This window comes from Protobothrops mucrosquamatus, unplaced genomic scaffold (genome assembly GCF_001527695.2).
Source record: "Protobothrops mucrosquamatus isolate PMUCROS unplaced genomic scaffold, P.Mucros_1.0 scaffold1184, whole genome shotgun sequence".
Taxonomy (NCBI): domain Eukaryota; kingdom Metazoa; phylum Chordata; class Lepidosauria; order Squamata; family Viperidae; genus Protobothrops; species Protobothrops mucrosquamatus.
This window is the reverse complement of record NW_015387397.1, coordinates 249356-269853: the sequence shown is the minus strand read 5'-3', so window position 1 is coordinate 269853 and position 20498 is coordinate 249356. Positions and strand designations below refer to the sequence as shown.

The window sequence follows — 20498 nt, the reverse complement described above, 5'->3', positions numbered from 1 at the left end:
TCCTTTAGGTCTGAAGTGAATTACATTTTTGCTTTTTTATATTTTAGAATTCTAGTACAGTGTAATAAAAGCACAAAACAGGGTATTAAAATATAAAGAAATACCCAGGAAACAACCTACCTCATTCATATTCCAGTGTGTTAACATTTTGCAGTCTTCTCTTACTCTTTGCCTTGCTCTCTTTTCTGCAAACATGCCATAACTAGAACATGTTCCAGTCAGGGGGGGTATTGTCTTTTCATGTTTACATTTAGCAATCATTCTTAATAGTGCCAACTTCAGTAACTAGGCTGTTAGACTTCTGAGTTTTGAACAAATAATTTGTTCAGATCATAAATCAAACTGGAATCATAAGTGACATCATCTAGTGCTCAGCAATCCAAAATGCAACTACAGAGTCAAATTTTATTTCAAAAATCATCTATAATCTTGTTTAAGAAATGTTTGCCACAATTGGAAGACTGTTTCTAAATCCAACAAAAAGAAAGAAAAGATAATTAGAAATGGGTCACTGATAATATTTTTTTTACATTGTATCACTGTTCTGACACTAGTCACAGGTTCTTTCTTCGCCTTAAACAGTTTTAATTTGGAGATAGGGTGAGACAATATATATTTGGGAGAAACATCTGATTTAGTCTAGAGAAGTAAGTGAACACCTGAAGGAACTTAAGATGTTGCCTCAAGTTCATTCCTAGTCAGGTAAATATGGTGCCTTGGGGCTTTACCAGAGTTTATCAATAGAAATCACAGCTCAGCCAGTCTTAATTCGCCATTTGAGTAATAAAACAATCCAAAAGTAACAGGAGGTGTGAATAACGTCACTGCTCCCTGAATATTTTAATTAGAAAAAAAAGAACCATTGCCTTCAGAGGTCCCTTTGAACTACAATTGTTTATAATGTATTCCAAATAGTCTCTATATTCCAAAAAGCCTCAGTAAGGAGATGCAAAAAATAAAATAGTTTTCATATCATAAACAACTATAAATCTATCTATACAGTGATATTTTCTATGTTGATGGTTTGTTCCCATCAACATATCAACACCAAAAGGAATTTTTTGTGCATTGCAGAGAGAATAAAATGTAAATGGAGCTATATTGCCAAGGGAGGGAGGGCGGACCAAAGGAAAGATGGTCTATTTCTTGTCTTTTGATTTGCTATGGTCTTTCTTATGGCTTACGCCATGTCCCGCCTGTCCCCTTCTTATCCTAATGGTTTTATTGGATCTGAATGTCCACAGCCCAAAGAACTTTGCATTGTCCTTCTCTACTAACAGATGACTCAAGTCTCAGTTGAATTAACTCAAACATGCTAAGAGATTTGTAAGCCTGTAATGCTAAGCCTAAGTAGGGGGGGGGAAGTATTCGGTATTAAATTCCACTCTTAAAAGCAACATTAAACCTATTGGGGCAAAGTGAATTATATCTTTATAACTGTTAAATCTTCTTTCAATGCAGGTGATAGAGAATTATCCCAATCCTGAAGAATACTTGCTTAATTACCTGAGAAAGGAGCGTATCCTTTTTCTTTACAGCGTTTCTGTTAGAGTACACAACTTTTTAGAACAAAAATAAGCCCAAAAAATAAGCACACATTCAAAATGAGTAGGAGGCATAGTTTAGAAAAACTTTATCTATAAAATATATATAAACATGATACATACAGTTTCATTCAGCTCTGGGGAACATCAACAATTCTTAACTTAGAGATCAGAAAAATAACACAGAGAAGACTTAAAATAGGCCCAGACCTAGGCTGGATCACATGCCTCACACAGCCAATATTGTGACTTAATCAAAAACAGTTCTCATTGGCTGGTTTGTTGCTATGGCTATTCTAGTTCATAAAATCTCTTACACAGTGACAGTTTCATAATAAATTCTGTTGATTATGCAAAATGCATGATAATTTTCCTGTAACCTAAGTAAACCTCAGTTCCCTACGAAAACAAAGCCTTTTGGTTCCTATTTATTCATATTATGCAAAGCAGATTCTCAGAAATTAACACCTTTCCTAAAATAATAGCATTGATAGATAGATCTAAAGTATTACTTTATGTTTCAGTTGTGGGTGCAGGAATGGAAAATCGGAAAATGCTGCTTTCCCTATTTTTGTGGAACAGGCTCCCAAAAGTGCAACTTCAAACCAGCTACTAAAAGTTTGTACTTGGGTTTTTCTTAGTTTACAAATATTGGTAACAAATTTAATTACAAGAATAGAAAAGCCTTCAAGATATTATTTATAGTGCCACTTGATGTTTACTGTATTTTTTAAAAAATAACCTTTTTTATTTCCTGGATATAATTTATCCTAAATATACCTTGCAATAGATATATGTGCAAAGATTATTCCTGCTCAACTGCTTTGTGGATATTCAGAAACTTACACAATATATTTAGACTGAGCATGTATTTATGACAGTTGCAGCATCCCAGGATCATGTACTTGCTGTTTGCAACCTTCCCAGCCAGCTTCTGACAAGCAAAGTCAAAACCAGATTCGCTTAACAACCACACAATTCCCTTAACAATTGCAATGATTTGTTTCATAACTGTGGCAAAAAAGGTTGTAAAATCAGGCGTGACTTACTTAACAACTGCCTTGCTTAGCAATTATAATTCTGGTCCCAATTATGGCTGTACGTCGAGGACTACTTTAACAGGATGTACTTTAACAGGATAACAGAGTTGGAAGGGACTTTGTGGGTCATCTCGTCCAACCCCCCACCCAAGCAGGAGACCCTACACCATGTCTGACAGATGGTGGTCCAGTCTCTTTTTGAAAGCTTCCAGTGATGAAGCTCCCACAATTTCTGAAGGCAATTTATTCCATAGATTGATTGTCCTCACTGTAAGGAAATTTATCCTTATTTATTTTCTTCCCACTTGTTCCCTATGGAAATTTAAAGTAATGGGGAAATGGTTCTGGCAAAATATACAGTCTTTAATGAAAATCAGTTTTTCTTTCCTTAACAATATGCTATATCAGTCCACCTGACTGGAACTAAATATGGCTGTGGAATTGGAGGCTGTGGGGCCTGTACTGTGATGATATCAACCTATAATCCTGAAACCAAAAAAATACAGTATCCTTCAGAAGGGGGGAAGCTGGATTCTGCCTAAAGATTATGCAAAGTTAAGGAAACTTTCTGATGTAGCTTTCATCCCAAGGAATTGTGGAAATACAGACAGCAAAAAAATAATTCTGCCAGACAAGAATAACCAAAAATAGAGTAGTGAAGCAGTGGAATCTCAATGGGCCCACATGAGTTTAAGAGGCCTGATGACAAACTTTGGTTAAAATAATAAATACCTGTTCAAGCTACAGTGCTTCAAAAGAAGATATTCACTGTCCCTTCTTACTTCCCTTATTATATAAGGTGGTGGGATGCTTGTGAAACTCTGTAGCACTTCTCTTGGCTGCAATTCTTTTGAATCATTACCAAAGTAAGAACAGGTTATAACTGGTGATTGATGGAATATATCCTTTAATTCAATCCTATTTGGTACTCTGTCCTCTATTCTAATGCTTCCTGATGGCTGGTTTCAAAGTAAGGTTTAAAAAAAGAAAGCAAGGGTCTTGCAGGGGACCATCAAGCACAAAGGTTCTCTTCTCACAGCTTTTTATTTCAATTCAAATCACAGGAATTATTTTTGAATTCTATTACATCTCTAATGAAAATCAATACATGGATATTTAATGTAAATTTGCATCAACTTTGTCTCAAGTGATAGCAAATATTATTCCAAGGTATTGACTCAACATTAGGGTCTCTCTGAAGGGCTATGAAATGCTGAGGTCCCAGACAACATGTCAGATTAGATGGTGTAGAGATCATTTGCAACTATTTTAATGGTTAAGCATGTGGATACTCTCCTTTACATCCCAAAGTCATTATCCAGCCAACTCTTGTCTGCTTCCGTTGTGCTCCATCCATGGTGCTGCAATAACCACTGTAGAAGGAGTGGGAACCACAAAGACCAAACTTAATCCTATACAGGTAAGAGTAATAAATAAGCGGTTATACCAGTTAAGATTTGATGACTTACAATGTTTTTTTCAAAACTGAATTGAGAATTCGAATCTATAGTTTTTTCTCAGGCCTGGTTCATACCATTTGAGTTGAAGAATAACTCTTAACAATTTTCTGTTCCCAACTTCCTTAGCTCCCATCTCATTAAATATCTCTTTCTCATGGTTCTCCTTATCTGGCTGTTGTGATTGCAATAACAGATTCCTTCTTCCTTCCCATTCATTGATATATGTCCAAAGGTATTTGGTGAATGTATTGCTGCTGTAACTGTGACCCACATTTGCCAGAGAAGGGAGGGGCTCCCCTATCACCTCTTGCCAGTGCTTTTTTTGTAAAAAAAAAAAAAAAAAGGTTCTGGAACTCACGCACAGCTCCAGTGGACTGATGGAAGCCTCTAGCACACCACATCCTTTATGGAGCGGGGGGGGGGACCGCTCTAGGGGGCTTCCGAGGCGCAGATCACATGAGCAGCATCAGCTGACAGATGCCATTGCCGCAGCTTTTGAGAGGGTGTTTGTCTTCTGCCACCTCGTCTTCCGGAGCCTCTGATGACACAGAGGCTTCCTCCGGAGTCAGAGTGACCAAGGCAGTGGTGGTGCTGCTTTGGGAGTGCACCTGGTCCCTCAAAGAGATTCGCTCCAGGAACCAGTCCTGGTCCCTGGCGGTCAACACGGGGGTGAGGAAAGCTGGCAGCAGTGGGGGGAGCCCCGTGAACCAAGGCAGAAAAGAGGGTCTGCTTTCAGGGCCGTGGAAATTTTCCGGGTCGACCTTCAATGCCCCCGATTTCCCCAGGCAGCTTCCTTTCACCGATCCAGAGCTTAACTCGCACTGGTGGCTTAGAAGGAGCCGGTTCTTCCCTTCAAAAAAAGGTGCCGGAACACCGTTCCGGTGCATTCTATGACAAAAAAAACACTGCCCCTTGCAATGTAGAATCAGGTTTATGACAGATTCTTTAAAGGATTACAACTAAACTTTTATGTGGTATTTTGAAATGTTAATGCACTTGTCTGACCTCTGTTCCCGTGGGGCCTTTTAGGGTGAGATCTCTATTTTTGGCAACATTTTCATTTATTTTGACAGTGAATTTATAGCAAATTGTCAAGTTGGGCATTGGCCCTGCATCAAAAATGTGGGCATGTAAGAGCTTTGTAATACAGAGATAAAACATTTAGGAAAATTTCTTCTTAAGTCTTGCACTGCAGGCTACAGTTTAAGGCAGTGAAAAAAAAGTGTAGCATAGAGGCTGTACTGCGTGTGGTGAAAGTTTGTACAGGCATCAGCCCTTGCAATGCAGTTTTTGCTCAAGATTCATGCAGTGTATGCAGCAGAGGAGAAAGAGCATTTGTGACAATTTCTGTAGCCTTATTTTAGACATACGTTGTATATACAACAACATTTTCTCTTTTAAAAAAGTAATTGTTTTTTATAATAATCAGTGGAAAAACCAGTTTAAAAATCCTGTAAATACAGTATAGAGTTGGAATAATAAGGTCGTAAGGATAACATTTCATAAACAAATCATTATGGCAACAATTAATTCAAGTCCATTCTATGAAAAAAATAGTTATTTTATTTATTTTATTTAGAAAATTTATATTGCTGCCTCCTCGCACATGGTGATTCAAGGCGGCTTACACAGATATAAAAACAATCTATAAAAGAATAAAAACAACAAATAATAATAATAAAATAATAATCCCCACCCACTGCCACCCTGGCGACAACTCACATTCAAACTAGCCATTTAATGGGCTCTAGCCTGCTCTGGATTCCCCAGGCCCGCTGGCAGAACCAGGTCTTCAGTTAGAAATATATGTACAAGATAATGTTTTCCTGTGGGTCATAAATTTAGATATTTTGATTCCAGGAAAGGCTGGCAAAGTGTTTTGGCTCTCAGTGTGGATTCTGTACTCCTGGAATGGTGATGTCTATGTATTCTCTTCTGAGAAATCATCCTGAACCCAGCATGGAGCAGATTGTTGCATCTTTGGACGGTAGGCTGCCTTTCTCCCAAAAAATTATGTTTCTTTCAAAGCTTGTTAGTAATTTAGACATACACCAAAAGAAACGGCTATTTTTACAGATAATAACTTAAAACAGTTTGTTTAGTGACCATTCAAAGATACAGTGGCACTGAAAAAAGTGACTTATGCCCGTTTTTCACACTTAGGACTGTTACAGCATTCCTATAGTCACGTGATCAAAATTCAGACACTTGGCAACTGACTGATATTTAGGATGGTTGCAGTGTCCCAGGGTCACCTAATCACCTTTTGTGACCTTCTGACAAAGGAAATCAATGGGGAAGCCAGATTCACTTAACAACCATGTAACTAACTTAACAACTGTGGCAAGCTAGGTCGTAAAATGGAGCAAAATTCATTTAACAACTGTCTCGTTTAGCAAGAGAAATTTTGGGCTCAATCATAAGTCGAGGACTACCTATACAGTGTGTGTGTCATAAAAATGTTTGTTTCTTTTGTAAATTATGTAAAGTTTATGTTAATTATAATTGTTGTTAGCCTGCCCGAATGATGCACGTGCATTAAAAGGGTGATACAAAATGCATACTGATCACTGAAATAAATTTATTCTGTATCATCATTTCTTCCAGGTAATTTGTGCCGTTGCACTGGATACAGACCTATAATGGACAGCTTTAGTGCTTTTTCTTCGGTAAGAAAACAATGAATGATCAATGAATTCATTTTGCTGACAGTGCCCATTAATGGAAGAAAATGCTGTTTTATTGCAACACTGAATGAAAGAAGTGATTATTTTGTAAAGAGCACAAAGAAATATACAGCAATAAAATTATTCAAAACAATAATAAGTAACCCCCTCTAGCTTTCTTTCCAATATTACCATAATATTCTTGAATATCATGGAATGAATTCTTTTCTTAGGAATGCTGCCCATTGGCAGGGAGTGGAAAATGTTGCATGGAAAAAGAGAAAAGTGATGAGAAAGAGAATTATGCAGAAGATCCATCATTAAAAAGAGGAAAGGTATGCTATATAGCATTTATGACTTTCATGAATTAACTCATGATGCAAGTCCCAAAGGGTTTATTTTGGGTGGTATATATCAATTTTATAGGAACATCTAGATTCCCAATCTTATGAAGAGGTCTCTTTCATCTGATACCATCTACTTTGGAAATGGTTTGTAATGTATGTGTGGCAAAAACCACTATATAAATTACAGCCTACTTAATTAATAGACAACATAAAAAGTTGTTAATGATTACACTAGATTTTGAATTGGCCTCTAAACTTGTATAAGGTGCACAGTGTCTGAAAGTATTTACATTATTTGGAGTGGAAAATATATCCTTCCCTTTTCAGGTTTTGACATTTACTAAACTTGTTAGATTTTGCCCTGCTGATCTGTGAACTAGCATGATCACAGCTCTTTGTACTTGCATCCCAATATCTGACATAAATAAGTCACAGAGACTGTGTCATAGCATCCAAATGTCCACGAATTAGATTTTTTTAATTTACTGGCATTTATTGGTCATCTGGATGTTTGTAATCTAGATCTCATAGCTTTACCAATGGTTGACATGAAAAATGATTGGAAATTGCCAAATCTTTGATCCAACAGTATCTGAATCTTTTCCCTGTTGAATCAGAAGTGTTCAGTGAAATTTATTTTCCCATAAATAGACATAACATTGCAGTCTTAGAATCAAGAATTGATATACTTCCATATCCATGCATTGCTATGTCAGAATTTGGAATAGCAATTTTCTACCTAAATTTAGAAGTAATATAATTTAATTTTAGATGAAATCTAATAATATTAATAATATAATTCTTAGGGAAGAGGAGACTAGCTTGCTTTACTAATCAAGTGAAAACTCATCAGCTGGAAGAGATGCATGATGTAGGGGTTTTGTAATACAGTAGTTTAATGAAATGATTTCCACGGATTGTCTAAACATTTTGCCTTCCAAAGCTGTTTTGTGCTGAGACAGGTTCTGACAAGGATGGTATTGTGATATATATATATATATATATATAACTTGTTGATTAACTCTTTGACAGAACTCAAATGTAATAATGTTTAAATTAAACTGTCCTGGGGGGGTTTCCACAGAAATTAAAAATGTTCACCACACCTTTCAATAATACAGCAGAGGACAATCTTTGCCTAAAACCTGAATAAATATCCAGGTGTTTCTTGATTCTGATACTTGATCTGGAACAGGAAAATCGAGCGTGGCCAGCAGAATTCTAATCTGTGAACAATGTTAGCCTTTTCTTGTTTTTTAGGATTAATGTACTTTGAAAAGATTAAAGCGAAAACTGTTGTTGTTTTCTCAGTTCCTTTAGAAAAGTTGCCAGAGAACATTTTCTATTCATAATTAAAGAACTCTAACATTACTGGTACAGGATTCTATCACCATGTTTTTTTGTTATCTAACAATACTGATCAGAGGAACACAGAAACACCTCTCACTGGCCTTGTCTAGATGGCCACCATCCCGTGACATTAGATAATAAGCTACTTCCATCAGAGCCTCATTTCCAGCTAATAATAATAATTTATTTGGTCAATGACCAGCAAATGTAAAAACAACACTAAAATGCACTAGATTAATTACTAGCATAACAAAGACAAAATAACACATAAAAGTGTGACACACTATTATAGTAGTGTATTAATTAATTAATTAATTAATATATCATCTGTAAGTTGGCTAGTATGTGTTAAATCTAAAGTGATAAATAATATAGAAGCAATTATTTCCATAGACTTTATTTTCATTGTGGCAAAATAGAATTTGACTACTGCACAGGAATTTCTAGAATAAGATTCTCTTAGAAACAGTCTGGTTTTCCTGAAAATGTACATAGTAGGTACAGAATTTAAGCAGATCAGATATCCCCATATAGTTTACAATTAGCAATGTATATGAAATGGTTTTGATCTTTTGTCATCACATGGGCAGGTATGCTCATGGAATATCTGCCTTGCAGCAGTGCAGATGGTAAGCTTTGAAAAATGCTGTTCTCACCCTGTGGGGGAAGTTAGATTGTATAGATATCTTGCTGGTTCCCAAGTGCTCTTATTTACTGTTTCCAATTTCTATCATCTAGGGGCAACCTATTAACTTTAACCTGAAATTCTATATCCCTTACTTTCTGAGTGAGCAGATATTTGCTTGGTCATATCATAAATAAATTCAGAACAGAACAGAACATCTGTATGATACTAATTTCTCCTCTATGGCCTGTTTCCAGGGAAAAGGAAAATTATCTATTAAAACTGGAAAGATTTTCAGCCAGTAGTTTATCCTCCTCTTCCAAGCCCTTATCTAGATTGCAGGCATTCCAGTCTCAAGCATTATTCAGCATTTGTTGTTCCATTGGGTGCAACAAGGATAGATCTCAAAAATGTTATTTGCACTGTTCCCAGTGCATCTTCACATAAATTTCTACTTGTGCCCCATTAAGCATCTGGGCCAGTGATTTGATCTCAAAAAGTTTTAATGCCACAGTATTAATTCTCCTCCACTTGTATAAAAGAAGCACATAATAGCAATTGCAGATCTAAGAGCTGGCTGCATTATGTGATACTGATGTGATTTCCAGGTGCTTTTAGAGTGGAAAACCACCCTAAATGCAGTAACACACCCTAACCTGTGCACTTCTACTCTTCAGGATTGCTGGGTGGCTCTTTAGCAAGATCAAAATTTTACATTTATCAAAATTAAAAACCAGGTGATTTTTCTCTGAAGTACCATAATACTACTACTATTGCTCTTTTCAGCCCCATTGGGGTTTATAAAATTATGGCAGCAGCAACAGCATAGAGGAGTATAGGGATTTTGCACCCTGCTAGTTATCCATGTGGAAATCTGGATTATGAAGGTCTGCAACTGAACCGACATCCAAGTTAAAAAGAAGAGGGCAAGAGTACATCTCTATTCACGGCTTTCTGAACACTTACTGTGCCAGAGAGGGATCCTTGGGGTATTGCATTCACTCTTAAGGTGAGGTTTAATATCTGTATAGAAAGAGGAGGCACTTGTTAATAGTTGTATTTTTTTATTTTTGCCAAGGGGCATTCCTGGAAATTGAAACAAAGGCATGTTTAAAATCTAGAAAGGCCATGAAGAGGCAGGAGTTCTCTTTATCAGTGTAGTTTTGTACCAGATGGTGGGGTACCAAATTATGGTCTATTGTTGACTATCATTCTCTGAATCCTGCCGCCTCATCTTGGATAATTTTCTTTTAGATGTGTTCAGGCCTATGTAAGCCAGAAAAATTCTATCCCAGGGATCCGACCCAGGATTACATATTTCCTCCTGAACTAATGGTAGGAGATCAATCTTTTATCCAGCTTATAAAGTTCTTACAATCTTTTACAAGATTTCCTGTATTGTAGCCTATTGACTTGAGATGCTCTAGGTGGAACTCCATGGTATGATACAGCAGCATTTTTTTCTGATTCTGGCCCATTCTCCTGATTATAATTGCCTCGCCCCAATTCAGTGCTTTTCTTTTCCATTTTTATGGCATCTTTTTTGGCAACTACTTTCTCCATGTTCCCAAATTTTGTTTTTTTCAATCATTAATAACTTCTAATATTGTATGGCTAATTGTTAAATGCAATTTTAAATCTGTAGAACTTTCAATGCAGTATTTATCCTGAATTTTTCCCCTTTAACTATGAGCAGGCCAGAAGTTAGCAAAGAAAACATTCAGAGCTGACTTCTTTCTTTTTAAAAATGTGGGGAATATTTGTCATTGAGCAGGCACACAAGTGCACATTGAAAATGACCAATGTTTATTTTTAAATCTCTGTCCCCACTGCCGAAGTATATGTGGCTTTTATCAGCCTTTTAAAACAAAACATAGTATAAAGCTGCAGTTTTAATGAAATGCAAACAGAAACAAAAAAGATTGGGCTCACATGGTGACCAAACCATCAAGGCAAAGTAACAAATGTGAAAAAGCAAACCTGAAATTCCCTCACAAAGTGCCACTTGTCCTGTAACAATAATTGCACGGGTACCTTATGGCACATGATTCCCATGTTCATGCAAAAGAAATGTGGCTCTCCTGCAGTAAGGACTATGGATAGGGATGAATGCTACTAGACTGAGTTATACATATAGTAATTACTGATGTGTCCATTAATCCATGCCCATCAAGCAGCAACTCATTTGGATATGTCACAGGCGCAGAAGAGACACAGAAACAGTAGATGTTCTGGAGGAGATTCTGCTCTGTGTAAAAGACCACTAATTAAGTAACACAAAGAGTACTTATGTACGGTCTCCATCAGTGTTGCCTTTCCTCACAGAGAATGGCTGAAGAGAACAGGAGGAAAACTCTGGTTTTCAATGGAAACAGGACAACATGGATTTCTCCAGCATCTCTAAAAGAACTTCTCCAGCTGAAAGCTACCTACCTACAAGCACCTCTTGTTATAGGAAATACATCTGTAGGTAAGTAGATCGAGCCCCACATGTCACATGGTCAGACATGAGGGAATGTGATCTGATGGAAGAAGCATAAAACAAACTATTGAATGCATTCACTGAGAAGAAGCTTCTGGGTACCCTTCCTTCCTGTACATGTATATGTGGGTGGTATGGATACACTATTGCAGTAATAGAAAACAGAAATTGCTGGTACGTTGAGCTATTCACTGGTGATACAAAACATTACAAGCTACCTTTTTATAGAGAATTTACCAGGTATAGACTTAAACAAGCAGGAGAATGAAGTAACAGAAAGAGCTGTATCACAATAGGGAACAAGGTGGGAATGTAATTTGAATATGCTTTATTTATAAAACCAATTCCAAACTGAAAATGGGCATGCGGAGAAAGCTATGGTTTTTATTGTTTTTACAACAGAAACATCCAATTTTCTATTCTTTTTAATCAAAGGAGATTGTTAAAAATGTGATTCCCTTACTTTGCCAGAAGATAAATGAGTGTGAAAGCAGTCTATCTAATCAGGTTCCACATAGGTTGAGTTATCCTTCTCTAGCTGTCTAAAATAGACATGATGGTTGCAGTTCGGTTTTCAAGCTCAGCAGTACAAAAGAACAGCCTGAATGGCTTCAGCGCTATTATGTACTGTACTTACATGCTCAGTACTTTTTTCTCAAAAGTGTATATGTTACTTCTGGTTGTCTCCAGAACTCATTCCAGTTTCATCTGGCAGCTACTCTGCACAGCAAACATTTGCATAGATTGCTTCTGCTGCCCAAGGTTTGATTTTGCCTTCTCTTTCTGGCCTCTGATTCTAATTTTCTCCCTATTAGGACTTGATAGGAAACTTCTGGATGTTTATCATCCCCTTTTCCTCCATCCTGTAAGGGTTCCAGAACTGCATGTCACGAGCATTAAAGACAACGGTACGTCTCTGTTGTGGGACATGTCTATTTTAAATAAGGGGCAAAAATGATTGGAGAAAGATACAACAAAATATATTTTCACAAGTAGTCTTCATTTAGTGACCATAATTGGAACTGTTAACTTGATCATTAAGTAAGTGAAACCATGAGTATGTGAAACCATGACTATGCTTATGATCTTACTTCAGCTTTTTTTTACTTTACAGACCTGCAAAGGTTGTAAATGTGAGGATCGGTTATGTTACTTTTTCATCACCATTGTAATTATGAACTATTGTTAATTGAGGCAGTCACTAAACAGTGTCTAGCATGCACAAACTACAATAATCAGCAAGCTCCTTGCCAAAGAACTGCAGATGGTCTTCAAATAAAGAAAGGTTTAGATTTAGAATGTACAGGTGGTTTTTGCTTAATGACTGTTCATTCAGTGGGCATTCAAAGTTATAGTGGTGCTGAATGAATGGCCTGGTCCCCAAAGTTACAGCTGTTGTAATTTCCCTGTAGTCACTTAATCAAAATTCTTGGCCTACTTGCACTTATGACCACAGGGGCATTTTTATTACACCACCTGCCTGTTTTCCCCCCATCCCCCATCCTTGCAAAGTGGCACACCTCAGTGGTGGTGGTAGCACATGTAGTGCTGGGTCTGAAGTAAAGACCTGGGGCCTTCTGCAGTCTCAGCTGGCTTCGATCATCCCCTGGCCACTACTTCTGCTGTAGTGTTCCTGGCACTGCTGAGGAATGCCACCTCAAATCTCACCCCATGGCCAGTTACCACAGCACTGCAGCACAAAGCCCCATTTGCCCCTGATATTCTATGTGCTCCATCGGCCTGCCGTCCCCAGCTGACCTTGCTGTCTTCCTCTGCTGTGGACAAGGCGTACCCAGCCTGGCCCAATATGAGTAGTTGCATGCCTACATAAACATCATTTTCTCTCATATACATTCTTTAGCAGAGTAGGCTTTACTTGTTATTCCGTTGTAAAGGCTGCATATCACATCACATCCGATGTAATGATGGCACACAAATATGACTATTTGTCTGTCTGTCTGTCTGTCTGTCTGTCTGTCTATCTATCTATCTATCTATCTATCTATCTATCATCTAAGTATCACTGAGTTCAGTGGACATTATGCATTGTTATTGTTACTATTATTGTTTCTAATCTTCCCAGTAATCATGTTCTTTGAAAATTCTTTGATTTCAGGCATACTAATAGGAGCAGCAACCAGCTTTGCCCAGTTGAGAGACTTCCTATTAAGCATTGTCTCAGAGCTCCCAACAGAGAAGACCAAGATTTACTGTACCCTCTTGAAGCAACTGAGGACTCTGGCTGGAGAACAGATCAGAAGTCTGGCTGTGTGTTTTCTACTTGATTTTTGATCCCAATATGCATATCACTTCATCTCATTAGCTCTACATGTCTCTACAAGCTACTCCACAGCTTGTCATTATCTCCAGAGAATATAAGAGTAGGAGTCCCTGATTTCTACCAGGGACTCCTGCCTACCAGTCAAAAGGTGGAAGGCCAATTGTGAGAGGAGGAATATCTATGTAATATTTTTCTTCCCCAATCTATGGAGAAAAATCCACTAGCAGGACAGTACCCACCCCCCATATTCAATGCACAAGTTGTTCTGATATCAAGCTTACAGATTTACTAGTCCACCAACCAAGAACCCCAATCTAGCAGTTGAGATTATAATGGTAAAATTGTTTTCTTTTAAGGATTAAAGAGGACTTCTGAGAGATTCATTGATTGCAAGTTATGCAAACCAATCCAGTGTTCATGTGACACAAGAGTGTAATTATTCCTAACCTCAAATGACAAAATGTGCATTGTGACAACACAATACAATTTCTGCCCTTTTATATTTGCATTGCAATGTTGTATGGAAATATGTATGTAAAGGGTGAAAACTTCATTATCACAGTTTTCATTACGTCTCCCCAGCAGCCTCTCCTATAAATATCTATATACAAGAGAATGTTATAAAGCATTTACTTAAATAAAGATAATGGGAAAAGTTACAATATGAATAAAAATAATTTAGACAGTAGAACTGAGGTAATTTTTATTGAATATGTTTCAATATGTTGGTTGCAGTAATTTTCAGCTATAATTTAGGAGACATATATATTAATAGATCCCACTGAATTCAGCGGATTGGCTTCTGAATACAGATGTACAAGATTTTACTGCCAACATTTGAAAATTACTTTTATTATTGAACAAGGCTAAAATTGCTCTTATTATTGAATAGGGCTATTTCACTAACTTCATACACTATGAATAAAAAAGACCTCTACTTTCTTTCTTTTTTAAACAAGTTTTATTAATTTTCCAATTTTACAAAGCTCCAAGTGTTAAGGAAGCAACATGGTAATTGGATAGTCCATAATTAAATAACAAGCTCTTTCATGCATATGACAGGTTACATCATCAAAACTTTCCTCTCTATTTCCCTTAGTTATTGTATCACATTCAAATTAATACATTGCTAGTTATAACTCAGTCATTTAAGACATTTATCAATATATTTTGACTTATACACCTTCATATCCTGTTTTGAATTTTACCTAATTTCAGTTACAGTATTCCAGTTAACTTAATATCCATAGTTTTTAGATTTTGGGTAACCGAAAGTTTCCTTACTTCATTACAAAATAATTATCATATCTAAAATACATTTATTATTTACTCAGATAGCTTCTTACTTTATTTCACAAACATATTCTATTTCTCATCCTAATACCTCATCTCTTACTAATAAGATAACCTTTATCATCTCAATCCAACTTCTATATTATAATCCAAGACTATTATTCTAGTAACTATTTTTTATTTCCCTTATAAATCTCGATCCTAACTATTAAATCAATTAGTATCTTTTAAATTCTCCTTTACTTTCTGATCATTATATTTCAAATCTGTATAGAGATGTGAACAAGAAGCAAATAATCCTTATTCCTTAGTCTTTAGGAGGACACATTGTAAGCAGAGGATCCACATGGGATTTGAACCCTGTCCTGGCAGCTGGGAAAGCAATTCTCTATGTGGCATCAGAAGGTAAATACAGAGCATCCTGATATTTTATATTTATGCAGTGTGCGAACTGGACTGCCTAACCTTGTGCACCCCATCTGTTTTGAGCCAACTCAACATACTAGCTGTGAATTCTGAAGTTCTAGTCCCAGCACAACTAGAGGGCACCTGATATATGGGAAGGCTGGTATATTCTCACAAGATTATGAGGAAATATTACAATTACAAATATTAAAAGTGTTACTAGTGATCTCTCACATTTTAAATGCTAGAAATAAATTAAAGCATGCCTAATTGGTCTCAGTCCTTATTGGTCTCAGTCCTTATAGGAAAGGAAAGGAGAGGAGAGGAAAGAAGGAAAGGAAAGGAAAGGAAAGGAAAGGAAAGGAAAGGAAAGGAAAGGAAAGACTTTGCACTTAAGAAATGTACTTTATTCTTAAAACCTTGAAATCCTCTCTTTATGTTATCAACTGAGTGATATTCTCTTCACTAGTAGGGCAAAATGTAAAACAATGACCAAACTGCAGAACACATGGTTAAAATAATAAACAAACATTTTGCCAAAAGAATCTCCGTTCCTGCAGGCATATACAGTAGATTGGAACACAGAGAACCCTGGGTACAGTGTCAGTGGGAATCAGAGATCATAGCCAACAAATCTGGAAAGAATAAAATTATTTTTTGCCAGCAGTCATATAAATGTGAAGAATTATTCAAAATAATAAAATAATTCATTACCTGCATAAATGCTTCTCTTGGGCATATGAGTATTTTTCTCTTTCATGTGGTAGGTAAGCCCCCTGTCTGACAGAGCACTTCCTCTAAAAATTGTTACTTGCTTTATCAGGTGGTACACGGGAGATTCCACTAAATGATGAATTCCTTGAACGAATGCCTCAAGCAGACCTTTTGGAAAATGAAGTCATTGTCTCTGTTTTTATTCCATTCTCAAAGGAAGTAAGTCCATGCATTTGTCTCCATCTCTGATCATATAGCCTGTGGAAAGTTTAGCATGCACAGCGTTGAGAACTAATCATGCATTGTGGTATACTTTGTCCAGCCCAGGTTGAGATTTTTCTCTCTTTTATTTACACTATACTAGCATACAAGATCCAAACATTTTAGAAAACTGTTCCTCCCATTATTCAGAGTAGAAATTGAAACTATACAAAGGTTGGATGGAGGAGAAATTCTGGAGAGATGGAGTGGGGATTAGGTGGGTTAAACTAACATTATTCATAGGACTGCAATATTAGTTTGGTTCAATGTCTTGATGGCATTTTCTTCTTTAAAAGCATGAATAATGCCACATATCGCTTGGCTCTGTTTCTTTCATAGGAAGATATTTTCAGAATAAGCATTTTTTTTCACATGTGAACTAAAGAATGGAGAACATTTCAGTATGTAGAGGAAACAGTTAGATTTCTCTTTCTTCCATCTACCAGAATGAATTTGTATCAGCCTTCCGACAGGCAGATCGTAGAAGAAATGCACTGTCGGTGACAAATTCTGCAATGAAAGTCCTTTTCGAATCAGGCACAGATGTCATTCAGGACCTATCAATTTTATATGGAGGTATTGATTGTACAACTGTGAGTGCAAGGAATTCCTGCCAGAAGCTCATTGGAAGGTATAAGTCAATGGTACTATTTACTATTTATATAGATGGCAATCAGAGAACATAGGTTAATGAAATTGTGGTTAAGCACCATCTAATATCATGAAAAGAAATGTTTCTTCTCCAGTTGGATGGCCCCTTGTTTTCTTCCTTCTGAACTCTCTAAGGTTCTCCCGAGGGTTCTTCAACTTTGTTGGACAGATTTAAGAAGTTCCAAGAAGAGTAAATTTGAACAACCAATAATTTCTGCAATGTTAGACAGTACTGATTACAGGTAGTCCTCAACTTACAACATTGATTTAGTGACCTTTCAAAGTTACCGCAGCACTGAAAAAAGAGACCAATGATTGGTTTTAACACTTAGGACTGTTGCAGCATCCCCAAGATCATATGATCAGAATTCAGGCACATGACAACTGGCTTGTATTTATGACAGTTGTCCTTTCCTAGAGGCACATGACTGCCATTTGTAATCTTCCCAACTGGCTTCTGACAATCAAAGTCAGTAGAAGAAGCCAGATTTGTTTAACAATGCATGGTTCACTTAACACAGTGGTTCTCAACCTGTGGGTCGGGACCCCATTTGGGGTCGATCGATCATTTCATGGGGGTCGCCAAGCAAGGCTGTCCGCCATTTTTTTTGTCCGCCATTTTTTTGTCCGCCATTTTTTTTCCCCTTTTCCGGCGGGTGCCTTACCTCCCTTGGGCTGGGCCAGCTGGTGGTCGGCCTGCTCCGTCTCTGCCGCTTGCCAGCTACGCCTCGGCTGGCGCAGGGGGCGGAACCATGCATGCGCGGCGCTCCCGGGCAGGGAAAGTCCTTGACTTACGACCGGTTGGGTAGTCCTCGACTTACGACCGGTTTAGTCCTCGACTTACGACCGGTTTAGTCCTTGACTTACGACCGGTTGGGGTCACGGCATTAAAAAGGTTGAGAACCACTGACTTAACAACTGCACTGATTTGCTTAACAACTGTGGCAAAAAGGGTTGTAAAATGGGGCAAACTCACATAACTGTCTTGCTTAGCAATGGAAATTTTGGGTTCAGTTGTGGTTGTAAGACGAGGACTACCTATATAATGCATTGGTCCACAAGTTGTACTATAAATACTTCTTTTTTTAAAAAAAAAAGTTGAATTACTTCTGTTTCAAAATGGATTTTGAATATTTAGAAAAGTACTTCTTTAAAATATTCTTGCTGAACTGAATTAAGAGAAATGAGAAATTCAACTTTTCTATGAACCTGCACTGCAAGGTAAAAGGTACATTTGCTTTCTTGTTTTTTAAATAGCCAAGTTGCTGGGAAAGATTTTTTTTTAATGTAATATTGACCCAAGGATCACAGGACTATACAGTATGTCATATCATTTAGTTGTCAGGGCTGAGGCAGTATCTTCTGCACTCAAAAAATAAATATTAGATGTGTAAAATATAATACCCTATAAAGATATAAGGATGATGCCATCTCTCCTAAGGTTCACAAACATTTTGAAAACCTGGCTTTGGTCCCAATTGGTTTTTGATTTATAAAGCCCCTGTTTTGTTTTGTTTTGTTTTGTTTTGTTTTGTTTTGTTTTGTTTTGTTTTGTTTTGTTTTGTTTTGTTTTGTAGATAGTGTTGTTTATCAAATTATTTTAGTCTGTCTGATTTTATGTTTTTAGCTGTTTTTATTATTTTTCTAGTTTGCATGCTGCTCAGACTCTGGAATCACGCATATTATATTATATTGGCCGCCCAATTTCAAACTCTGGAGTTAGGAGGCCAATAAATATAACAATAGTAATACATTAATAGAATAAAAAACAAATAATTGGAGAAGATCAGAATCTGAAAATCAAAATTGAAAGATTATGGCATAAACCAACTATGGTGGCCCCACTGATTAGTGGCCTACTGAGTATCATACCAAAAAATGTTGGACAGCACTTAGAAAATCTGTGCATTAACAAAATTTCCACCTGTCAATTACAAAAAGCCACATTCCTTGGATTCACATACATACTACACTGTACATTAAAATAGGTTCTAGGTTCTTTGGAAGAATTTAATGCGTATGAAGTTTAAAGCTGTAATTTCACATTGTTGTTTATAATAATAATAATTCAAATAAAAAAATCTGCCTATCCCAGACCCTTGGGAAGGACATGATAGGTGAATAAAAATTCCAAATCCAGTCTAAACGTTTGGCTGATGTTTCCTGTACATTTCCCAAATCTGTTCCAGAAGACTCTCCACATTCGCTGACATAGTAACTAGACATTTCCATAGGAGAACAATGTTATATTACTAACTTTATGTATGCTAATAATTATCCAAAAATAAAAGCACAGAATTAGCTCTGGATTCTTAAAAAGCTTACTATGTAAATCTTGAATTTGTCATTGCAATATTCAATAGTACCACTACAACTATCAACAATGCTGTAAGCAGTGATGTTATAGTGCATATACAGGTAGTCCTCAACTTACAATCACAATTGAGCCCAAACTTTTTGTTGCATGGTGAAACATTTGTTAAGTGAGTTTTGTCCCATTCTATGAGGAGGATTACCTGTATTTGGAGGGGTTTATCACTGCTCATCCAAATTTTTCCTTCTGTACTTTGTTCATTTAAAGCATGCTTGGTTTATGACTTTTCCCTCCCAGAAATTGGAATGAACAGATGCTGAATGAAGCTTGCAAGTTAATTCTTGAAGAAATCACACTCTCTCCCTCAGCACCTGGTGGAAAAGTAGAATATAGACGCACAATGCTTATCAGTTTCTTCTTCCGATTCTACCTGAAAGTACTACACAATTTAAGAAACATGGTAAATAATAAACTTTCTGTATACCCAAACAGTTTTTTTCCAAAGCTATTTGGAGGATAAAATTGCTCTGTGTAGATCACTGACAACATGAAGTGTGTGAGTTGGTGGCCTGGGACTTGTTGCTCACATTTTCCTTTATGAGCAAGCTCAGTAATAGGTGTGTGCTTGGACTGCCATCTTTCCCACCAAACTTTCTTGTTGTAATATTAAAATCAGATGGGCCTGTCTATATGAACTGTTAATTAATTTAGCTTCTTCTTCACAAAATAATCAATGTTTATCAAATATCAAAATACATCAATAATTTGATAAAACAACATTTTCTATATAGTAGCAAAGCAGTATCAGCAATTTGATGATATAGGTACCCATAGTGGCTAAGAATAGAAATGTAACCAATAAACATTTATTATTTATTATTATTATTTATTGAATTTATATACCGCCCTATCTCCCTTACGGGACTCAGGGCGGTGAACAGGCGATAATAAAAACCACGATAAATATACACAAGTTTCTGTTCTAAAATCAAATTAAATAACAGGCCTGCTCTAAAAGTACCCCATACAAAACCCCCACTAAAACATAATCAAACTACGCCAGGC

General features: G+C 36.8%; 1 protein-coding gene across 3 annotated transcripts in view; it reads left to right on the top strand.

Annotated features, from left to right (window-relative positions):
• The window catches only part of AOX1 (aldehyde oxidase 1), a 67462-nt gene that overhangs the window by 708 nt on the left and 46256 nt on the right, over positions 1–20498 (top strand). The window contains exons 2-17 of one of the 3 annotated variants that reach the window (XM_015820806.1): positions 1462–1519; positions 2993–3089; positions 3896–4004; positions 5905–6031; positions 6652–6713; positions 6944–6995; positions 8090–8106; positions 9368–9382; positions 10287–10367; positions 11358–11502; positions 12330–12422; positions 13631–13782; positions 15400–15493; positions 16317–16426; positions 16915–17099; positions 19731–19893. In XM_015820806.1, coding sequence (XP_015676292.1) covers positions 1462–1519; positions 2993–3089; positions 3896–4004; positions 5905–6031; positions 6652–6713; positions 6944–6995; positions 8090–8106; positions 9368–9382; positions 10287–10367; positions 11358–11502; positions 12330–12422; positions 13631–13782; positions 15400–15493; positions 16317–16426; positions 16915–17099; positions 19731–19893 — 1560 coding nt within the window. Of the gene's footprint in view, positions 1–1461; positions 1520–2992; positions 3090–3895; positions 4005–5904; positions 6032–6651; positions 6714–6943; positions 7016–8089; positions 8107–8317; positions 8368–9367; positions 9383–10286; positions 10368–11357; positions 11503–12329; positions 12423–13630; positions 13783–15399; positions 15494–16316; positions 16427–16914; positions 17100–19730; positions 19894–20498 lie in introns of all 3 variants that reach the window. The other 2 variants (XM_029285014.1, XM_015820805.1) reach the window with 2 other exon arrangements.